Source organism: Portunus trituberculatus, chromosome 43, assembly GCF_017591435.1.
Source record: "Portunus trituberculatus isolate SZX2019 chromosome 43, ASM1759143v1, whole genome shotgun sequence".
NCBI classification, from domain to species: Eukaryota; Metazoa; Arthropoda; class Malacostraca; order Decapoda; family Portunidae; genus Portunus; species Portunus trituberculatus.
Genome location: NC_059297.1, coordinates 8,904,033 through 8,926,851, shown reverse-complemented (window position 1 = coordinate 8,926,851; position 22,819 = coordinate 8,904,033). Strand labels below are relative to the sequence as shown.

General features: G+C 41.8%; 1 protein-coding gene across 1 annotated transcript in view; it reads left to right on the top strand.

Annotated features, from left to right (window-relative positions):
• The window catches only part of LOC123518274, a 590,049-nt gene that overhangs the window by 55,985 nt on the left and 511,245 nt on the right, over nt 1-22,819 (top strand). The window contains 1 exon segment of the mRNA XM_045278997.1: nt 948-5,039. Within this exon segment, the coding sequence (XP_045134932.1) occupies nt 1,207-5,039 (3,833 nt within the window). The 5' untranslated portion in view covers nt 948-1,206.

Sequence of the window (22,819 nt, the reverse complement as noted above, 5' to 3'; positions counted from 1 at the left end):
GTGTCTGATATGGGGAATGAATGAGAAAAGGGAAGGGGTGTGGACAAGCGAGGGGCAATAGTAGGGCGTGGTGGTGATGGTGGTGTGGGTGGTGTTTGGTTGGTATGTAATGAGAGTGCCGGTGTTGTATGTAGTTGTTGTTGACGATGATGATAATGATGATGATGATGATGATGATGAATTAGAGGTGTTGGGGTGCTGGGATGCAGGGAGGGAGGGAGGGATTGATGTCAGCGGCAGGAAGAGAAAGGAGAGTGGGAGGAAGCGAGGAGGAAGGGAGGAGGAAAGGGAGTGTGAAGGACGTCGCCGTAACAGATCATGTTTCCTCGGACATTTGGGTGAATCGTATCCCAGGGTGACGTGGTGCGGCGGAGGGCTCACTGAACGCCTCGCCTCGTCACTGTGAAGGCCGCGTGTTTTGTAGGGCGAGGAGGCTCTCTCGTACAGCTATAGTTCATGAAAGAAGAGCTGTATTTTATGTGAATCTTAACGTTGTGAAGAAAAAGCAGATGTAATATAGTTAGTGTTTATTCGTATTATGTTATGCTGCTGGAGTTACAAGCTGGTCTGTTGAATATGTGTGAAGCCCTGGCCAGTGAGTGGGATGGTTGGTAACGATGCTTTGTGAAACCATAACATTGAAGCTTTATAGAAGTTATTAGTACCACAGGACTGGATGAAATAGTTTATTGTTGTGTTAAATGGCAGCAGTGTTGAAGTGATTAAAATAAATTGAATATAACCGTGTGATACAAGTGACAGCCTCTGTGTGTATTGTTAACATTGTGTTATCACCACATTGTTACTTACATAAAACCAGCACCGTCACATCTCGACATTGTATTAATTCCCTTGTTGCTTTCACATTAATACTTGTAAGCCTTATCTGTGACTAATTGATGTTCTTAAGTTCTTCAAGTGAATCTAAAGGCAATGTTCTGTTGCAGGAACTAGGAGGGTGGAGGCCATCCCAGTGGCAAGAGCAGTCCCACACTCACCATCCTGTGCTTTCGTCGCTCGGTCTGCTGCAGCCATCCAGCCAGCCACCAGTCAGCCACCAGATACGCAGCGACTGCAGGACGACCGTGACCTGCCACCTGGCCCGTATGGCGCTGAAATTGGTCAAATCATTGTGGTCATTGAACTGTCATATCTACTGATTCTTAATTTTCGGCATGGTTTTGATAAGCTTTCGAGACCTTGACAATGCCGGAAAGCAGAGGGGAAGGACAGTATGAGTCCCCTCACACCATTCCTAACTACGAAACGAGTGGTTCAGAGGTGAAGATGGCCCACTCCGGGGCGTGGGTCGGCTGTGAGGGTCCCGGGGACTCCGAGGCTCAGGTGGTCGGCCCTGCCCACGGGGAGGCTTCGTGGATACGAACATCAGAAGTGAGGAAACAAGGACAGTTCGTGACGGTGGTGGAAGTTGAGAAGGATGGTGAGGAAACAGGCGACACCACGTGCCATGCTTGGCGAGCCACGAGCCAGCCGGTTCCACGCCCCGCCCCCCGAGGTTTTGTCACGGTGGTGGCTGTGGGGACCAACACTGATACTAGTCTTCACCTCGATCACTCCAACAACCTCACCCTTGACTCCAATGTCAAGCTGCATATGGAGCATCCCGCCCCGCCAAACGCTGATTACGTCAACCAGGAGACGATTGATAGAGAAAGAAAAGCAGCCGAGGAGATGGAGAAGGAAACGCCCAGCACCTCGAGTGTGCCAGACCAGGTGGTAGTGTACCGGCTTCCTGGGGAGCGACTTGGACTCGGGCTCAAGTTTGACGGCGGGGTGGGGGCCCAGGAGTGTGTGCGGCGTCTCTTTATTCAGAGTGTAGCTCCAGATTCGCCTGCCGCACGAGCCGCTGTGCCTTGGGGTGAACTGAATCCTGGTGACCAGATATTGAACATTGAGGGATGTGCTGTGTCTTCGATGACGAGAGTGCAGTGTGTGTCTTTCCTGAAGGATGCAGCAATGAAAATCACAATCGGTGTGCTTAAAGGGAATGGACAACTACCAGACCTGGACACGTGTACTGCAAAAAGTCAGGAATACTGCAAAGAAGAACAGGAAGTATACAGTAACAGTTCGGCACACCCACCACCTTTAATTGTTGGGGAGATGAGGAAACGGATGCCTCCCCCGCCCCTGCCTCCCAGAGCACGACCCAGAAAGTCCCCTGCTCGTCCACCAAAGGATCCACTGCCTCCACCTCCGAGTGGTTTTCAGGATTATGACGATGAAGCGCCCTCCCCAAAGGTGGCGAACAGGAGTCGCTCTGAGGACAAGGATCATCCCGAGTGGCGCGAGCTGCTTTCACGCCGCGGACGCTCTGGTGACCTTGAAGAGCTACTGGAGGATCTGGAATTTCATCTTCCTAGTTCTTGGGCCGCTAAAAGACTGGAGGAGTCAGTAGAGAGTGGTCTGCCTCCTCGGCCCACCTTTTATTTGGATCTTTTGGGAGAGGAAGACGCCGCCGGACCGTGTGAGAGTGAGAGTGATGAGACAAGTAGCTCTGTCTCCACTGTTATAGACCGCCTGTCACTCTCCTCTTCTACTACTGTATCTCGGAATTCCTCTTTCAACGCCACTGCTGACGCTGCGAGGTTCGACCTGGCCCGTGCATTGAGCCCATTTGAACAGCTGGAAAAAGAGCTTGAGACGGAGGTCAGTGCCGAGGTACAATCTGCCACCCCCGCCGCTGCTCCTCGCGACGAAGTAGCCACGGCGCCTCCAGTAGACCGCTCCACCAAACCGGCAACAGAAGCTCCTGTAGAATCGCCATCAATGGTCGACACAGAGCCAACTACAGCTACAGAGAAAACTCCGACTCCTAAAACCAAAACACGTTCGTCCATCAAATCTTTTGCGTTGAGCCTCAAAGGACGACCATTTTCATGGCAGCAGGGAAAGAATGCATCCGAAAGAGCCGAGCGTGGAGGTAATAATCGAGGAGAGAGTTTCCTGTCAATCAAAAGGCCTGGAAAGCGACCTGCACCTCCGCCGCCACCACCTCCGCGCTCAGTTACTGGAGGGATAGGCCACGCCAACTCGTTACCATGTACCACTTCCGCCACCACCAACACTGCCTTAGTAAAGGAAACGATTACATCTACAGACAGTAACGGAAATGTGCCAAGAAATGATGACAGCTACATCGATTTGGTCGCTGAAGCTGCTGAAGAAGGCAGCATGATTAAATCGCTAAGTTTGAAGAGGAACAAATTAGAGAGACAAACCGCTTTCGATCTTGCAACAGAGGAGGAATTCAGTGATTTGTCACTCTCGTCCCAAAATGAAGTACCTAAAACAGAACCTGAATATCTCGTGCTTCTAAACTCCCCATCTAGTGCGAAAGAAGTCGACGCTGTTCATAATGAAAGGTCTTGCACAGAAAACGATGAACAAAAGAAAGACGAATATAATAAAGAACAAGATTTTGAGGATTTTTCAGAGCAACTAGAATCTTCAGCGAATTCTGGTGGATCTCAGGCAAAGCTAATTAAACAAACTGCCATCAGTCAGGCAACACCTGATAGTGATACATCAGCGATAAGCAAGAAAGTTAATGTTTCCGCTCATGAAGAGGATCACGTTCTTACTATTTCTTCTAACTATATAGAAACGTGTGCAGAGGTACATCACTCTCAGGAAAGTCCCTCTACAGCGATAAACAAAGAGGAAGACAGCATGCCATCTCGTTCAACGCTAGGAGTGTCCCATCAGGAGGCGGAGGGACAACGCCGCGAAGAGACTGTGGCCGGGGGTGACATGGAAGTTAGTGCTGGACAAGATCCTCACTGTGAAGTCGAATATAACGTTAAACTTTATGACACTAGACCGCGTGAGGAAAATGAAAGTGAAGAAAGGTGTGAAAATATTGAACGTGACACTACAGTATCTCTTGAAAATAATAATCATGATAAAGGAATTGGTGATCTTTGTGAAGAAATGGACGTTAGTACTGACTCATATGACACAGTCAGTAGTATTGATGTAAAACATATACCAGTCACCGAAAATTATACAGACGGAAACAGAAACGTCGTACAAGTCACTGATAACGAAGAGAATAATGAATGCGTGAGGTTAAGTGTAACAAAAGATGACCACGCATTAGTTAACGAAAGTACTAAAGAAGAGATTGAAGGAAACAGTGGTGATGTAAACATGAACACAATTGAAGAGAGCAGTACTAACGATAGCAGTACAGCAGAAGGGTTTGAGATAAACAACAGCACGATAGAATACAGTACAGTGTCTGAGAGTAGCATGAAAGTAGAGATCGGCACGGATTGCGAGGATGAGGAACATTCAGAAAGGGAGGCAGCAGACGGCAGCTTGGAAGAGACCGAGGAAGACCAGAACATCTACGAAGAAGTTGATGAGAATCCTTGGACTGAGGACCAGGATCAAGACCTAGATGGTTATTACTCCTGCTCCTCTCGAAAACAATCCACTGAACCGTCCCCACGAGACCTTCCTGATGATACCAAGGCGAAAGAGGACCTTGAACTGTATGACGACGTGGAGGGGCTCCCTGACCAATCAGGAAGCGAGTCTCAGGATTCGAGTGACCTGCAGGGCCTCAAGCTAAGCGGGCCCGAGGAAGAGGGCGGCGAGCAGGACACTATAGATGAAGACTCTGAATCCTTGTATGACGATGTTGTGGAGGAGCACGTGGAAGACATAGAAGAGAGAGGTGCTGATAATGTATATGAAAACCTGGAAGAAAGTGAAGTGGTAGAGGACAAGACTGATCAAGATGTAGTAAGTGGTGATGAAAAGGAAAGCCCTGACACAAGGGCCAGTGGAGAGTCGTGTAGTCTGAAGACGGTAACGGAGTGTGTGAGGCACAGGCGACTGAGGCAGGATATTGGAGACCTGATTCGCCGCGAGATGAATTTGGACGACAACGTGACCGTGGAGGTGGAGGAGGAGGAGGAAGTGGAGTCCACGGTAGAATGTGAGAACGAGGAGGAGCTTCTACTGGTGATGAGGGCGCTACGCAGGGATCAACCCGGCGACAGCCTCAGGTAAGAGTTTGACTGTTTTCAGGGAGGCTTGGTGTGGAGAACAGTCGATGCTTAGGAAAGGAATAGTTTGGGATGTAAGACTTCATAGAAAATGGTTCTGTGTACGTTCTCCCAGAGTTTTAATGGGCAACTTATGTAAAAGGTACATCTTATGTCGTATACTTAAGAATGTATTACGACCTCTACAAGCTATCAAAAACTATTACCCTTATAAAAATGGTGATTTTTATATATTTATTTGTTGTAGATGCCGTAATGGTAATAATATTAACAAAATATCATAAAAGATATACACATTCTCAAAACTAGGCTCTGTAGAATATGACATGACCACACACACGTTATTCACAGCCCATATTTTATCATTGTATAGATCTCCTTATCTGAAGCAGTGCTTTGAATCCCATGGTAGTCGACTGTAGAATGATGATAATCACGATGCAGATGTTTTGTTGGTTGTCTTGTTTTGATAATGAATGATTGTGTATAGTGAGCGGAGAGGACAATGTTATGATTAAATATGTTAGGTTTGATTGATTAATTTCAATGTATATTGAGACAGTGATAAGGATTTCAAATGATATATCGAAAAAGAGATAAAGACTAAAAATCGCAGCAGAATAGTGAGGTCCCGCTGGTGGCCTTCCCTCAGCTGATGTACCAAAACTAATAATTTGCCAGAGAAACAAATGGAAGTCTGATTCAAAACACATTGAAACTTGTTGGAAAAAATAATTGTTCTCGAAATTATTGAACGACTCTTAAGCAAAACTGAAAACTTTATACGTCTGAAGTAATAAGGTTACTTTCCTCCGTGAAAGTAACAATCATCTTTTTCTCAGTGTGGACAGCGACGATTCAGTGAAAGTGGCGAAGACGACTACCTATATCTCTGGTATGCAATGCGTTGTGGTCGATCTGGTCGCCATCATGAGACCCAATTTATTGCAATGAATTCATAATTATCAGATATACCATTCTGCCAAGAGATTGTGGATTATGTTACACTCAGAACAGTCTCCACTTGCGCTCTGAAGGTGAGAGGAATGCCTATCGTTATGCTACCCTCCTTCCCCTTCCCCTCACTCATAAACTCATGGTCAAAAGTCTTGAGAGCACATTTCCTTCCAAAGGCCCACACCCTCCATCACCACCACTCCTCCTTCATGATGAGCAGCTCCGGGGTGCTCCAGTTTACCTCACGCTTCGGCAATAATTCTTTTTACCCGTAATTTATTCATCCACCGAGGCTCTGAACTTCTACCTCCGTGTTATTTCGTCTTATTTTACTTCCCTGCCAGCTGCCCGTCGTGCCCGGCCCAGAGTTAACCCTCGGCTATCAAATCGGAGCCGCTCGCCGCCTCACGGACGCTGCAATATAAAGTACCGTGGATTTATGATGGCAGATTCCATGGTTGCTATGTCCGGGGCCCATCGCGCGATGCCCCAGCCTATCGTTCCGAAGAGAGGACGGGGCGAAACACGTGGAAAAAAAAAAAAAAGAACTGTGGGACGAACCAGTTAATTTATATGCTAAATAAGGTATAAGATAATTTTATGAAAGTGCCACATGCTGGTTGGTGTTAAATATATATAATTTTGAGATGCCACAAGTCAGGTTTGTCTGTCAGGAGTTTGCAGGACTCCTTACGAGCTTGTCCGACAATCCTGAGAGGAGAAAGTAGATAACATTAGAAAAAAAGTAGTCAAATATAATGAAAGGACAAGACTGGATAATAAAAATGAATAGAAAGCTTAGTGAGTGTAAATGAAAGTTGATTTGATTCCTTTTTTATTGTACATAATAGCCACACCTTGCCCCCGTGTGTCTAATAAACCCTCACCACTGCGGCAGGCACGTGTCTTGTTTTGTTGCGTTGATCATTATAGTGACGGCGAGACTCGCACCACCTGCTTATTGAGACCACCTGTGTGACGATGTAACAACACTAACAAGTCATGTGCCAAATTTCAGTTATGATCTTTGAAAAAATAGATAAATAAAAAGAGTCGTTTTTCCATTTTTAATTCCTTTATTCTGGATCGGTGCCTCTAATTAGCTTTTCCAGTTCGTTCTGTGTTTTCACCATTCCTTCGCTTATTCCTTTTGTATCTTATGTCGTCTTTAGAGATAAAAACAAGTACGTTGAATAAAATCGAGGAATGTATAATGATCATTTAATGTGATTGTAAGGAGCAGAAAAGAATCCACATGACATTCTCTTGGTTTTACTCCTGCAGATGATCATATTGGTTTTAGAATTCGTATATCTACCTTGCAATTATAATATCACCTTAACTACCCCGATCTCCTCCTCCTCCTATTGTTCCTGACCCTCGTGAGCTCGCATTGGCCATCCGTTATTTGCGCCACCATCCAGCTTTGATAATTGTATCTTGCTCCACTATACATTTCCCTCCTGTCATATGGTAAAAATTGCAGCTTCCCAGAAAGACGTCGACGTGTTCCCGTTAGGCCAACATTCCCCGCTCATGAGTCCAGGCGAAGAAGGAAATTACACTTGTATTGTTTTATCTATTTTTCCTTTTATTGTTGTGTTATTTTGGAAAGTGCCAGGAGAAGTGATATTACAGTTACTATGAAAATTTTACTGTTTTTCATCGTCGATCTCTTAAAAAAAAATCTACTTGGGACATAAAATACAAATAAGAAGAGTAAAAGTAGAAATAGAAATTAAACATCTCTTGTAGTGATGATGTTTTTTTTATTCAAACTTTTTTTTTTTTTTTTTTTTACCGTCAATGCAGATTGGTATCGCAGAAGAAAATTATTATGTACCGCTCCCGCTCAAATATGTAAAATAAGTTTTTTTTTTTTGTTATCAAAGAATAGTTGCCCAGTGGAAAAGGTTCTTGGTATTTATGTATTATATATATATATATATATATATATATATATATATATATATATATATATATATATATATATATATATATTATTTTTTTTTATAGCTTACCGCTTGTTAATGGAATAGACTCAGTAATCATGTTGTTAGTCATTAGGGAAGTTCGAAAGAAGATAGATAGACATATGGATGAAGGATGGGTGTGAATAGGTAGATAAGTTTCATGCAAGGATTACTACGGTTTCTTGCAGCTTCCCCTACACTCTCATATTCCTTAGTTCCCCGTCATTCTAGAAAAGTAATGATGGTAATGATTATTATCACAGCCATTATAATTATTATTATTACAGTTGTTGTTGTTGTTGTTGTTGTTGTTGTTGTTGTTATCATTGTTATTAGGTATTATTTTTATTATTATTATTATTATTATTATTATTATTATTATTATTATTATTATTATTATTATTATTATTATTATTGTGATTAGGAAAATAATGATAATGGTAATACAGGTTTATGTGTGTGTATATATATATATATATATATATATATATATATATATATATATATATATATATATATATATATATATATATATATATATATATATATTTATTTATTTATTTATTTATTTATTTATTGCAGGATGTGTTTCCTACCACACCAAAGTGAAATAAGCTTACATTTTTCTAGGTATTATTAGCAATTTCGGTCTCATCGATATCACAACAACCTCTGTCTTTAAATTGACATTTCTTAGATAGGTGTAGATTAAAAGGGGACCTGATAGAGGTCTTTCATTGGTATAGATCATAAAGCAAGGCTGACATAAGCAAAGTTCTCAGTATGAGTAATTAGGATAGAACAAGAACTTGTGGGTTTAGCCTAAAAAAAAAAAAAACTTAGCTTTAAGAAAGAGATATAAAGGAATTGGTTCTTAAATAGGTGGCTAGAGGAGTGAAATTAGTCTTTAGAGAGCTTTACAAGAAGATAAGACAAATTTATTTAATGGAAATGATAGATGGAATTATATTGATATATTTCATACTGAAATTAATACGTGCAGGCCTGATGCCTTCTTGGAGCTTCCCTTATTGATTTATTTTTTGTTTTTATGTTCTTACGTTCTTTCATTTTACCATCATTTCTTCCTCAGCCTGTCATCATTTTCATCATCAACACTCATCCCTCACATCACCAGCAACACTAGTACTATTATTTTCTTTATGTGTGGTGGAAATTGGTTAAGAAGAAACATTGAATGATTAGAATATATATATATATATATATATATATATATATATATATATATATATATATAGATAGAGAGAGAGAGAGAGAGAGAGAGAGAGAGAGAGAGAGAGAGAGAGAGAGAGAGAGAGAGAGAGAGAGAGAGAGATAAGATGGTTGGTTAGGTAGATAGATAAATAAAATAGATAGATAAATAAATAAATAAAAACTTGTTCAAATGCGGTTCCCTAAAGGAAGACAGAGAACAGAAATAGGAGAGTAATTCCTCCGCTTCGCCTATCATTCACCCATCAGTCAAAAGTACCTTCAAAATACCTTACCCCATTAGCACCACCACTTGTTTTCTCTATCGCCTATGATTTTCCTATTCCCTACCATTACATAGCGTACATATCCATATCCGTCTTGCCCATCACTACAAATCACCATTGATCATCACTATCACCAATGATCACCCCATTACCACCTTTCACCCCTTCATGGCCCATCTATCACTATCGTCACTCATCACTTCATATCAATACCCATCATTTCCCTTCACAAGCTTTCAACTTCACTGCCATCCATCAACTATCACCATCTATTACTTCCAGCAACATCCACATTTCCTATTGCTTCCTCATTATCTATCACTATAACCACCACCACCACCACCACCACTACCAGATGTAACGAAGTAATAACATTTAAACAAACTGAACTACTACTACTACTACTACTACTACTACTACTACTACTACTACTACTACTACTACTACTACTACTACTACTACCATGTTTAAAATCATTGTTAAATTACGACATAATTCATAGAACACATAAATTCCTTAAAATTCGAGTACAGCTTATTAATGTTGAATTCAATGAAGGCGGCAGCGTATTGGATAAGGTGGTGAGCGTGGAATCAGGCAGACATCCACGCGTAGATTCAAATCCCACCACACACCATCTTGAAACTTTGCCATTTGTCGAGTGGTTTAAAGTTACCTGTATGTCACCATGATACCCAGGTTCTAGGTGGAGGTGTAATTGCGATACACTTAAGATGCGCTTGGGTGGAGATATGGACTACACACCACTATATGGATACACACCTCTATAAATAAAATTGCCTGCGCCACTACAGGTGCTATGGGCCATAACAAAAAAATGAAAATATTATTATTATTATTATTATTATTATTATTATTATTATTATTATTGTAATCATTATTTTCATTATCATCATTATTATTAGAAGTAGTAGTAGTAGTAGTAGTAGTAGTAGTAGTAGTAGTAGTAGGAATTGTAGTAGTAGTAGTAGTAGTAGCATTAGTGGTAGTGGCAGTTGTGGTGGTGGTGGTGGCAGCAGCAGGTGGTGGTGGTGGTGCAGGTGGTGGTGGTGGTGGTGGTGGTGGTGGTGGTGGCAGGTGGTGGTGGTGGTGGTGGTGGTGGTGGTGGTGGTGGTGGTGGTGGTGGTGGTGGTGGTGGTGGTGGTGGTGGTGGTGGTGGTGGTGGTGGTGGTGGTGGTGGTGGTGGTGGTGGTGGTGGTGATGGTGGTGGTGGTGGTGGTGAGCAGTGGTAGTGGTAGGAACAGTAGCAGTAGTGGTGCAGTGGTGGTGGTGGTAGTAGTGGTAGTAGTAGTGGTAGCAGTGGTAGTAGTGGTAGTAGTAGTAGTAGTGGTGGTAGTAGTGGTAGTAGTAGTGGTAGTAGTAGTAGTAGTAGTAGTAGTAGTAGTAGTAGTAGTAGTAGTAGTAGTAGTAGTAGTAGTAGGAATAGTAGTAGTAGTAGGAGGAGGAGGAGGAATAGTAGTAGTAGTAGTAGGAATAGTAGTAGTAGTAATAGTAGTAGCAATGATCATAATTTTCTTCATATTACTTTAGTTCGGGACACAATGAAGCGGTGACACGCTGACACTTTAATACTAATCATAGAAAAGGAACGAATGTCACGAAAGAACTGTGACCTCGGCTTCCAACAGCAGTTTAGCGTCAGCACCGTGCCCTCCTGTGTATTGGTGAAGAAGAAGAGGAGGAGGAGTATAAGAGGAGTGTTGTTGCCTTGTCAGGAGAGGCCTCAAATGGTTTATCGTCCTATCTTCCATCTAAAACAATGAAGACAAGACAGTGGAGTATTGAAGTAATGTTGGTTTTATATGAATGATACAGCATTGTAGAGATAAGGGGAGCCACGCACAGGGCTGGGCGATGATGGGGAGGCGTGATATTACTAGGAGTGTTCCTTGCCAGGAGTGAGTAATGGGGTGGCGTCGGTTATCCCAAGACCTTTTCCTCTACTAGTAAGGTCATGTTCTGATTACCCCAGGCGTTCTTGGTTCTCTTATGCAATAGTCATCAATTGGTGGTTAGTATGTGCAGAGGACAGCTGAAATAACTTGTGGAGCATACATGGACAGATTGCAGATTACAGATTGAAATTCTCTAAATTTGCATTCCTAGCAAGGTGTCCTAATTAAGCTCCTTAAATAGATGAACGGGTCTAACGAAAGTGAGGCAAATAAGGTCAGAGTAAATAAGCAGACTAGAAACCACAATAATAGGTTTATGTCATATATGAGTAGATTTAGATTTAAGAAACAAATACTCTGGAATTGGTTCTTACACAACAATGGGAGGAGATGAGTGGAACATGCTTAGTAACGTTCTTGTGCGAGAATAAGAATAGTTGTAAAGAAAAGGTTAGGCAGATTTATGTAAGAAAATGGCAAGTGATTATAAAAGTGAGTAGAATAACTCCTCTTTTGCTGTCTACTAGCCCTTATGTCAGCAGAGAGAGAGAGAGAGAGAGAGAGAGAGAGAGAGAGAGAGAGAGAGAGAATATTTCCGTGTGACTGGGCAATATCTTACAATTAAGCCATTCCTTCTCGCGCTGGCTCGTATTTCAGAGGCATTACGACACAAAACGGATGTGAAACAGTCACGGCTGGCGGATATGGAGTATGGGGATGATAACGTGCAAACAACGGACGCTATTCAGTTGGAAAACACAGGTCAAAAGGGATAGAATGAGTGGGAAGTACGAGAGGACGGTCAAGCACGACTAGCTAACGAAATTTGTTGTGTAGATGTGTCGTAATACTGTGTGTGTGTGTGTGTGTGTGTGTGTGTGTGTGTGTGTGTGTGTGTGTGTGTGTGTGTGTGTGTGTGTGTCTGTGTCTGTCTCTCTCACGACGTAAGATGAATATGGGCACACAGCAAAATTGGCAGATGTAGATTTGAGCAAGTTAGAAAACGTGTAGATAGAGGAGGCTTACTTGGAACGCACATATGACTAGCTTGGAGGGAAACGAGGCCAGAATGGCGACTCAAGGATAGTAAGACAGGGAAGACATCAACGAAATGGAGAGATAAGAAATTTTTGTCTAGGTGGTCCACAGGGATAAGCAAAGAAGCTGTTTTTTTTCTTTTCATTATAGATATTATTGAAAGTAATAAACGATAATAATTCATGATGATTGCTGATTATAAGTTACCTATAGACAGGTTAAGATAGACATTGGGTGATAGACACTTTTTTTCTTCATCTCGATAATTTGAGAAGAAATGAACAAGGAAAATGCAAGGGAGAATGAAATGAAGGAGGGAAAGAAAGGAGGAAGGCGGCTCAAGGGAAATGAAATAAGGGTGGGAACAAGGAAGGTTTTAAAGAAAGATAGTGAAAGGTAGCGTTGTTTACTGCTGTCATGGGTTCTTGAAATTTATGACAGGTGGATCAATTTTTTTTTTTTTTTTTTTTTTACGGTAAGGCCTATAGCGCCTGTAGGCACACTTGAAGAGTGTATGGGAAGCGCTGTTCAACTTCCGCCCATTAGTGGCGCAGGCAATTTTATTTATAGTGGTACCCATATTAGGGCCCATATCTCCGCTCAAGCTCATCTTGAGTGTAACCACCTAGAACCTGGGTATCATGGTGATATGTAGGTAACTTTAAACCACTCGACAAATGGCAAAGTGTTTTAAGGCTGTACATGGTGGGATTCGAACCTTCGCGTAGACGTCTGCCCAATCCCACGCTCACCACCTTATCCACTATGCCACTGCACATTATTAATGTGCTTCCTACTCCTCTTACCCCCTTATCCTTTACAGTAGCAGTACCATCATTCCCTCTTCTTCATCTTTTTCTTCTTTTTCTTCTTGTTTTTCTTGTTCTTGGTCTTCTTGATCTTCTTCTTCTTCTGCTTCTGCTTCTGCTTCTTCTTCTTCTTCTTCTTCTTCTTCTTCTTCTTCTTCTTCTTCTTCTTCTTCTTCTTCATCTTCTTCTGTTTCTGCTTCTGCTTCTGCTTCTGCTTCTTCTTCTCGCATACATATTAAGCACTCATTATCGATTACAACATTTATCTTACCTACACGTCTGCCGGGCGTACCTCTGTAGTACCATTCTCTATACAAGAGCTTAAGATGAAATAAAAGAGGAAGGAGAAGAAAAGAGGAACCACTACATCATATCTATTATTAAGTTTTTGCTTTTTTCTTACCTGCATATGTTGGGAAATCTACTCGGTACTAATGCAAAAAAAGTTTCATATTGTTCCATTTTTGTTTTTATACCATGTGGGCTTTTCACGAGATATTTTATGGGGTACCTCGTATCTCAAAGCCCACCCGCTAGGAAACCGTTGCCCTGAGCGAGGAAGCCAAATCTACACTCGGACCATGGACAGGATTCGAACCCGTGCGCTTGGAGACCCCTCGGACCCCAAAGCACGCATGGTTGCACTGTACCACGGCGGCCCCATCTTGTAACAGTAGTGAAGCTGTGAGGTTATGCGTATAAAAAGAAAAGTAAAGTAAAAGAATATATGCATTAATTTCTTTGGGTTGAGGTGGAGGCTGGGCAAGGGGTATGGAACTTTAAGAAAAAGTAAATGTCACTTTCCAAAAAATATGTTAACAAGAAAAGGTTCCAATTGGTGTGACCAGTTTAGTTCGCGGTGTCATGGTACTCTTCTCTTGAAATACCAGTAATCGAAACAACTTATCGCTGGGTGCATTCGTACTTGGCCTGTAGTAAAAAAAAACAGGGGTATTAAGACGTGGTGCCGTACAGTGGCTGAGATAAACCACTGTTGTTATCTTACTTGAGTATTGTGATTGAAACGTGGATAGCGACTTCACACCAGAGTTTAGCCAACAAAGAAAGGCAACAATCTAATCCACAAAACCTCTCGACACATGAACGAGACCAATGCCTTGTCCACGTGTGAAAGTTCTTATTTTTTTCTACGACTTTTCCTTGTCCACCTACGAAAGTCATTATAGTGTAGATAGATTTTTTTTTCTGCAATTATTTATTTTTTTTCTTACCTCCGTTCGAAAGTTGCTACAGTTTTGGTAGTATATATATATATTTTTTTTTCTACGACTACTATCCTTCATCTGGGTGCGAAAGTTGCAACATTCAGTTATTTTTTTGTTATATATTCTGCAGTGACTCAGTACTCATATGCAAAAATTTTAACAGTTTCAATACACGAACACCTAAAAGTCATTACAGATTTTGGTACATATGTTTATATATATATATATATATATATATATATATATATATATATATATATATATATATATATATATATATATATATATATATATATATATATATATATATATATATCCTGCAACTTCTTATGCACGTGCGAAAGTTACCACAGTTCTTGTAGACTTTTCAGCATCAATTCCAGGAGCTGCTACTTAGAACGACCCAGGAAATGTCACTACACGTCAGAATGTTTCAACAACATACTAATTCCTGCGAAGGAAAAAAAGAGAAACACGTGCGAAAAGAAAGCTTGAAGCGGAGAAGGAAAAACGCAAATTACATTACCTTCCACGGAGAGAATGTAACGAAGCTCTGAGTAAGCTGACAAAATACTGGGACTCAGGACTCTTAATAAGTGGTAAGCCCATCAAAGGTACCGCCTGTGATGATGATGATGATGATGATACTGGTAGTTTACATCACAATAATAATAATAATGTTATAATAATAATAATAATGATAATAATGATAATGATAATTGTTATTATAATAGTAATAATAATAATAATAATAATAACAATGACCTCCTCCTCCTCCTCCTCTTCCCCTTTATCATCATCATCAAACAATCATCACGTTCAATATTCCCATGCTACAAATTTGAAATTATTGGTAACTACAATACAGACACAAACTAACAAGCTATGAAAGGTTTGATACAATCCTTATCTTCATCATTTCATCACTCTTGTTTCTTTAGCTTGTATTTTCAAACATTTCTGTGCTTCACTACTATTTTAAGATGGTTTATTTAAATTTACACGAGTTTTTAAAGATGCTTTTACGGTTCTAGATAGAGGCAGATTGACAAAATTTATACATTATTAACAGGAAAAATACTTTTGAAAACGTGTTAATGATTTTTGTTCCCTTTGAAAATAGTGTTGGTGAGAGAGCAAGGCAATTTTTAATACGGATCTTTATCATGCACTTCATTACATGTGTGGTGGTGTGGTCATGCAGGCAATCCAGCTCATGACGCGCCGTGCAGTGAGCCTCATAGTACTTCCAGATTTTGTATATCCATCAGGGGCAGGCTATCCTCACTAATTACAAGGCGTACAGGAGGCTGCGTGTTCCCATCCAGCTGGCGGGAGGCTGGATGACGGAGCTTATCTTCTTATCAGTGACAGATATCAAGGTAACAGGGACCTCACTTGGGCCACGCTTCCCGGGGCGCGACATCGACGAGAGAGGACGCGGAAGGCTAGCTGAAAAGTGTGTGTAGAGAAGGAGAAAAAATTATGAAGGGAAAGTTTTGGTAGAGACAGGAAGGTGAAAGGGGACAGAAGGATGGGAATTAGGCAGGCGAGCAGATGCATAGGGAGTGCAGATTAGGGAGAAAGGAAGGTGGAAGAGTGTGCAGCCTTATTAGTGCGATAGCGGATGTTAGGGGTAAGAGAGAGAGAGAGAGAGAGAGAGAGAGAGAGAGAGAGAGAGAGAGAGAGAGAGAGAGAGAGAGAGAGAGAGAGAGAGAGAGAGAGAGAGAGAGAGAGAGAGAGAGAGAGAGAGAGAGGGAGGTGTGGTAGGGCGGGACCTGGATTAAAGGAGGGTCATGTTGGAGACCCGCCAGAGAGAGAGAGAGAGAGAGAGAGAGAGAGAGAGAGAGAGAGAGAGAGAGAGAGAGAGAGAGTCAGTTCATGAGCCTGTGAAACATATACTCAATTCTAAAAAGAATTCTTAAATTAAACTCCTCTCACAGACTCGATTGAATATCTTTTCAGAATTTTAGCATAAGGACGCAGTCAAAGTTACTATTAATTGCGATAGTGAAGAAAGCAAGAGGGACGTAATGGAAGTAGAAGAGTAGCCAAAAGATCTTCACAATTTCTCCTGGGGTCTGGGGTCACGGTGGGCGGGTGTGTCTGTGAGGGAGATACGCCAACTTGGTCATGTCGCGGTGCTGTCTCGTGTTTGGGGGGAGAGGAGGGAGACAGGAGGGACAGGTGTTGTTACCGCTTCTCCTGGAGGGGGTATTGCGTGTTTGTGGTTGTGGGTGTGGCTCTAGGGTGTGCCTGCGTGGAGGTGGAGGTGGAGGTAGAGTTGCTTTAGGTGGTGGTTATAATGGTGGCAGGGACGATGAAGGTGATTGTGATTTTGGTGGTGTTGTTATTGATAGTGAAGATGGTAGAGATGGTATTTTGGGAGTGGAGTTGATAGTGTTGGTGGTAGTGGTGCATGGAGATGGCAGTGAGGTTCCTTTTGGGATGGTGTTGACGTTGTACATAGTTGCTTTTAGTGGTGATGGTGGTGTACTAGCAGTACCAGGTGGCAGGTTGTAGAGATGAAGTTGATGATGGCAATACTTTTGGTGATTGAGCCTTGGGTATGTGTAGCCGTCGTGGAGACAATGTTAGAGACACTAGTACAAAATCATTCACTATAAAGCAACGTTGAAATTGAAGCTAGGGAGACTACATAAGTTACTGGACGTATATAAACCTGCCATTTTTTCTCTTTGGTATCATATGTCTTAGTCCCGTCACAAGACACCACTGGATTTAAAGTTTATGAGCTGGTGGCTATTCATGTGATGGCGTGTAAGAGACGAGGCATGTGTGAGACTGCATGTGCGGTCCTCAAGTGCGCGGAGAAAGGACAGAGGGACGGGAGGACAAGAGGACGGGGGTTGGGTAGAGGGAGGTACTCGACAGAGGGACGGTAGGGACGAAGAGACGGGATGGGATGGAGGGAGGTAGTGACAAAGGTGGGACGCCAGGTAGGAGGCGGGTAGTAAACGATATCTTACCTGGGCAGCACGTAAAATCGTAAATTAGTACGCAGTCTACCGCTGTCCACACATCAAGCTGCGAATTCAAGGAGACACCGTGCAGCATTTAAGACTATAGGATTTTACGAGGGAAAGTTACTAATAGTACCATAAGGCTTTCAAAATAATGGAGTTTTTTTTCCTTACTCCCTGCAGGTAAGGATGTAATGAAATGGCCCCACGACCCCAGGAACCGTGAGTAGCCTTTCCGCTCGAGTAGTTTGGGTTGTAAGTCATAACGAGAGACGTGTGGGACCTGAATAGTCTTCAGAGAGAGAGAGAGAGAGAGAGAGAGAGAGAGAGGGGAGGGGGAGAACAGAGGGGGATGTCTTGGATAGATGAAAGTGTGTGATTGTTAGCAAATGAACGAAAGACCTCGATTAGATTTGGTAGCTCCAGGTTGTTAGTCGCTCTTGTTCCCTGCTTCGCTTTGTCTGATTTGTTTTTCTTTCTTCTTTCTATCTCCTTTTATCCTTTCATCACTCTTACACTATACCCGAGACTCCCACACTAGTTTTTTTTTTTCCTTGTCTGTGTCTGCCTTTTTCTATGTATTCTCTCTCTCTCTCTCTCTCTCTCTCTCTCTCTCTCTCTCTCTCTCTCTCTCTCTCTCTCTCTCTCTCTCTCTCTCTCTCTCTCTCTCTCTCTCTCTCTCTCTCCTCCCATCCATCCACCCACACACATTAAATAAAAACCCTTTCGTAACGGTTGCCTAAGAAATGATGATATGCACATATTTATTGAGAAATTGGCAGAGATGGAGACCACATTTCTTCTTTCACAGTTTTACAAGCAGAACAAATTCACTGAAAAGAAAAGATCTAGACACAAACAGTGATGTACAATATTGTCTTTGAAAATTCCCTGGAAATTTGCCTTTTCATACCAACTCTCCAAGCCCTCAAGTCTCTTCCTTCTGTCTCCCTCCATCCTAAGAAAGCCACTTAACACGGATGATGACTATTGAGTGTCACATTTTCTGAGGTATTTTGAGAACCGTCAGTCACTTTACCACTTTTCGTCTGGGATAGTACGGGAGAGAGAGAGAGAGAGAGAGAGAGAGAGAGAGAGAGAGAGAGAGTTTTTTTTTTTTTTTTTTTGTGTGTGTGTGTGTGTGTGTTTGTTTTAGTATATTTTGTTATATAGTAAATTTGCACCGTTTGGATGAGTTATGATATTGTGTCTTAGTGTCTCCTCAATAACTAATGGTCGCGTTTAATATTGATTTTATGCATTCTTTTTCTTTATTTGGACAAAATGTTTTGGTTCCGATTCTGTACTGGTTCACAACTTCTACTGTTATGTATTATGATTTTATAGAAGAAAATGCTATATTCTTGTAAACTCATTCAGTAAATAAACTACTATTACTGTTACTACTACTTCTACTACTACTACTACTACTACTACTGCTGCTGCTGCTGCTGCTGCTGCTGCTGCTGTTGTTGCTGCTGCTGCTGCTGCTGCTACTAGTAGTAGTAGTAGTAGTAGTAGTAGTAGTAGTAGTAGTGTGTGCGTGTACGTTTGCGTGTTCGTGCGTGTGTGTGTGTGTGTGTGTGTGTGTGTGTGTGTGTGTGTGTGTGTGTGTGTGTGTGTGTGTGTGTGTGTGACTAGAGGCTACATTAATGCTCGCCAAGACTTACAAAGGCCTGAAGCAACAAAGGAATTCTCGACCCGATATTTCGTAACATGCTTCGCGAACGGGGGCGGACAGGTGAGGGCGACAACCTGCAGAAGGAGGAGGAAGAGGAAGAGGAAGACGAAGACGAGGGTGTATGATAAAGGAAAAGTGAGGAGTAGAAAGAGTGTAGAGGAGCAGAGGAGAGTAGGAGAGAAAGAGAAAGAGTAGCGTGAGGAGATAATGAAAGAGCAGGTAGAGAAAAGAAATAAACAAAGAAGAAAGAAGGATTAGAAGATAGGCGAGAGAAGAAAGGAAACAAGAACGTAAATTAATGAGGAAGGGAGTAGAATGAAAAGGTAGACAAGGGAAGAGGAGAAAGCGTAAGGTAATGTGAGATAAAAGACAAGAGGAGAATGAAGATTAGAAGGTGAAGGTGGAAGAGAGGGAGGAGAAGCAGCAGGAGTTGGAGGAGGAGCATTATATTGTAAAAGAAAAAAAAATGCAAGAACATGCCGAGGGCTCTTAAGGAAAATGGGAAATTGATATCAAAGTGAATAAAGAATGAAAAAAGTGTTTTGTGCATGAGAATAATAATACAAGTAAGTAAAAGCATGAAGATAAGATAGTCGTGAAAATTTAAGGCAAAGGATAATAAAAAGAAATACTTAGGGAAGGAGATAAGATTAATAACTTAAGTAAATGAGTGAAAGGAGGGAAAGTGTAAAACCTCAGAGATGAGCCACGGATGTTTGCTTGACGGAGAGGGAAAGGAGAAGACAGGTGAGACAATACCTTTCCCTTCCTGCACTGCTGCGTCGCGGAGTGAGTGTCGTGTGAGGGTTGGGAGGGTGGAATGGTAAGGGAGGGTGACAAGGCATTTTACAAACAATGGCATGCCGTAAAAAGAAAAAAAAAAACGATAAGTGGGGAAAGCCAAGCACACTGCGGAGAGAAGAGAGAAAAGAAACACTGAGTAGGAAAAATTCACCTTAAGTACTTGTATTATGAGGAGATTTGCTGCGCTTTGTTTGTGTAAGGGAAGGTCAATGTCCGAGAGTACTACGTAGGTTTATTTTGGGAACGTTCTTTAAGGTTCTTCTATTTCCTCACCATCCTTGATTTAATGATTTGTGCTTTGTAGTGAGCAGATAATTTAACTGGTATTGAAAAAAAAAGATTCCCTCCACTTTGTTTGTGTGAAGAAAAGTCAGTATTCTAAGGTAGAGATCGTTTATTTTGTACTATTATTTTTTTTTCCATGGTCCTTTGTACTACATAGAAAATTTCCAAGCACGTATTTGTATTATAAAGAAGACCACTATGTTTTGTTTGTGTTTGGGAAAGGTCGATGATCCAACACAACTTACAAAACTTCTTTAATACTTCACACACTGTTTTTTCCTTGTTCTTTATGCAATAACTTAGATATTCTTTTAACGCTAATCGACAATTTCTAGCAAGTTACTAGAAATCAACAGGAAAAAAATTAAGGTAATAAATTGCTACTAAGAGACTCCCAAATTAATGTATTTTAAAGTCTCTCCAAACTCTGCAAAATAATGTATTCAAATTGGTTTCCGAGGTGCCCTGATACCCGCCTCTTGAGGGAGTTTACGTCGCTAGAGATGGAAGAGCAGGGGAGGGTTAGGGGGTTGGATATTAGTTAATTCTCCTCCATTAGAAAGATAGACAGAATAGGCTTGATAATTGGTGGGAGGTCTTGTTGAGCGGGCCAGTGGGTGGGGGGAGCCGGGGTTTGAGGTACAGGCATGCAGTTAACAGCTTGAGAAGACCAAGAAGACCAGCTTGCATGAAAATACCTATGGTGGATAGCAAGGAAGCAACACTATGACAGTGTGCAAAAGTTTATGCACAAATTTATGGACATTCATGATGAAAATGAGGGGTGATAGAATGAGTAACCTTTGATTTAGTGAAGAAACGCTCAGATTGAAAATGGAAAGGGTGTCTGCTAAGTGCTAAGTATAGAAATTGGTGTTTTTTTATGAATACAACATGCCACACCATTTTTCAGTGCTGTGTTTTAGAGCCAAAGGGCAAAATTAAGCTTTGATTTAGAGAAGAAAATTGTGGAAAATAGAAAAAGTGTTTGCTACTAAGTGAGAGTCGAGATATGTTTTGGATCCAATGGAGACCTCAAGATTTTCTCTTCCATATTTAAAAAGGAAAGGCAAATCTAAGCTTTGACTTATATGAAGGACAATGTAAAAAAAAGTGAAAGGATGTTAAATAAGTGAGATGTGGAGAAATGAGTTTTTAGATGCAGTGGGGTTTCCAAAGTGTTTGTTCATTGTTGTGTTCAAAGGTGAAAGAAAAAAGTGGGCTTTGATTTAGTGAACAGAAATGTAAAAAAGTGAAAGGGTGTTTGCAAACTGAAAAGTAGAGAGATTACTTTTTAGATGCATCGTTCAAAGGTGAAGAAGAAAATTAGGTCTTTGTTCAGTGAAGGAACATGTGGGTCGGATGTTTTCAAAGTGACAAGTGGAGAAGTTATGTTTTCGATACACTAAAAACCACTAAAAGTTTTCATACCACATTTAAAGTGAAGAATTTAAACCATCTATGTCAATTCATATTAGTCTCTTTTACTCTATATATACATTTCTTTCGTAATCTAACTGGCCTGTTCCTCGCTCTCGTCTCACCTAAGACATTTTCAGTTTATGACTCTTGTATTTTCGTGAACCATCGTATTGTTGACTTTATCAGGCTTCCAGCGTCCTGCCTTGGCCACTGTTGGTAGTATAAAGTGCATTTCTCCTACCACCTGTTCTTTCTTTTCCTCCTTTTCCTCTTCCTCCTGCTTCTTTCCCTTTTTCTTTGTCCCTTTCACACTTATCTCCCCCCATGTCTGTCATTTTCTCTTCGCTCTTATCGAGTTCAAAGCAATCTTAATCCTGCTCAATCTTCTTTTCTTTTTTCCCTTCTCTCAGTATTTCTTCCTCGTCTTTGTCCCTCTCACATTTTGTTCCCTCCTCACTTTACCTCCTCCTCCTCGTCTTCTCGGCAAGGCTAGAGTAGTTGAGGCGAGACTGCAGGAAGGCGTCTTGGCACGGAGCCCTGGTCGCCGCCTGCAGGGTGGTGGCCTGCCTGGCTCCTTGTTGATACTGGGGGCGTGATAGCGAGAGGTGGGTGATGGGAGGAGCGGTAAGGGGGTAAGGGGTCCAGGGGGTCACACCAACCGCTCATGTCTCAGTAGAAGGTCACGTTTGGAAGGTCACTTTTCACAGCGATGGGGTTAAAGGTCAGCGTGCGTTCCTGCTGACCGCCCAAGTGTTATAGTAAGGTCAAGTTTAAACGTACTGTACGTGGGTGCTTTTCTCTTCTTTTGTGTTGGTCCAGAGGGCTTGGCGAGCTCCTTAGAGATGACCTTGCCTTGCTAATCCTGCCCCACTGACTCCACGGACTTCTGGCTCTGAGATACGAGGGAAAAAAGAGAGGAAAATGAGCTGAAATTTACTGCGTTTGAGCAGGAGCCAGAAAGAGAGAGAGAGAGAGAGAGAGAGAGAGAGAGAGAGAGAGAGAGAGAGAGAGAGAGAGAGAAGTTAATAGAAAAAGTAAGAAAAAAAGAAGACAACACAAACAGAAAACACCACCACCGCCTCCACCACCACCACCACCAACGCACATAGATACACGTCAACATATTTTTACTTTACTATTGTTATTATTTTCTGGGGGAGTCTTCCGGAATCTCTGTGGGTGTTAT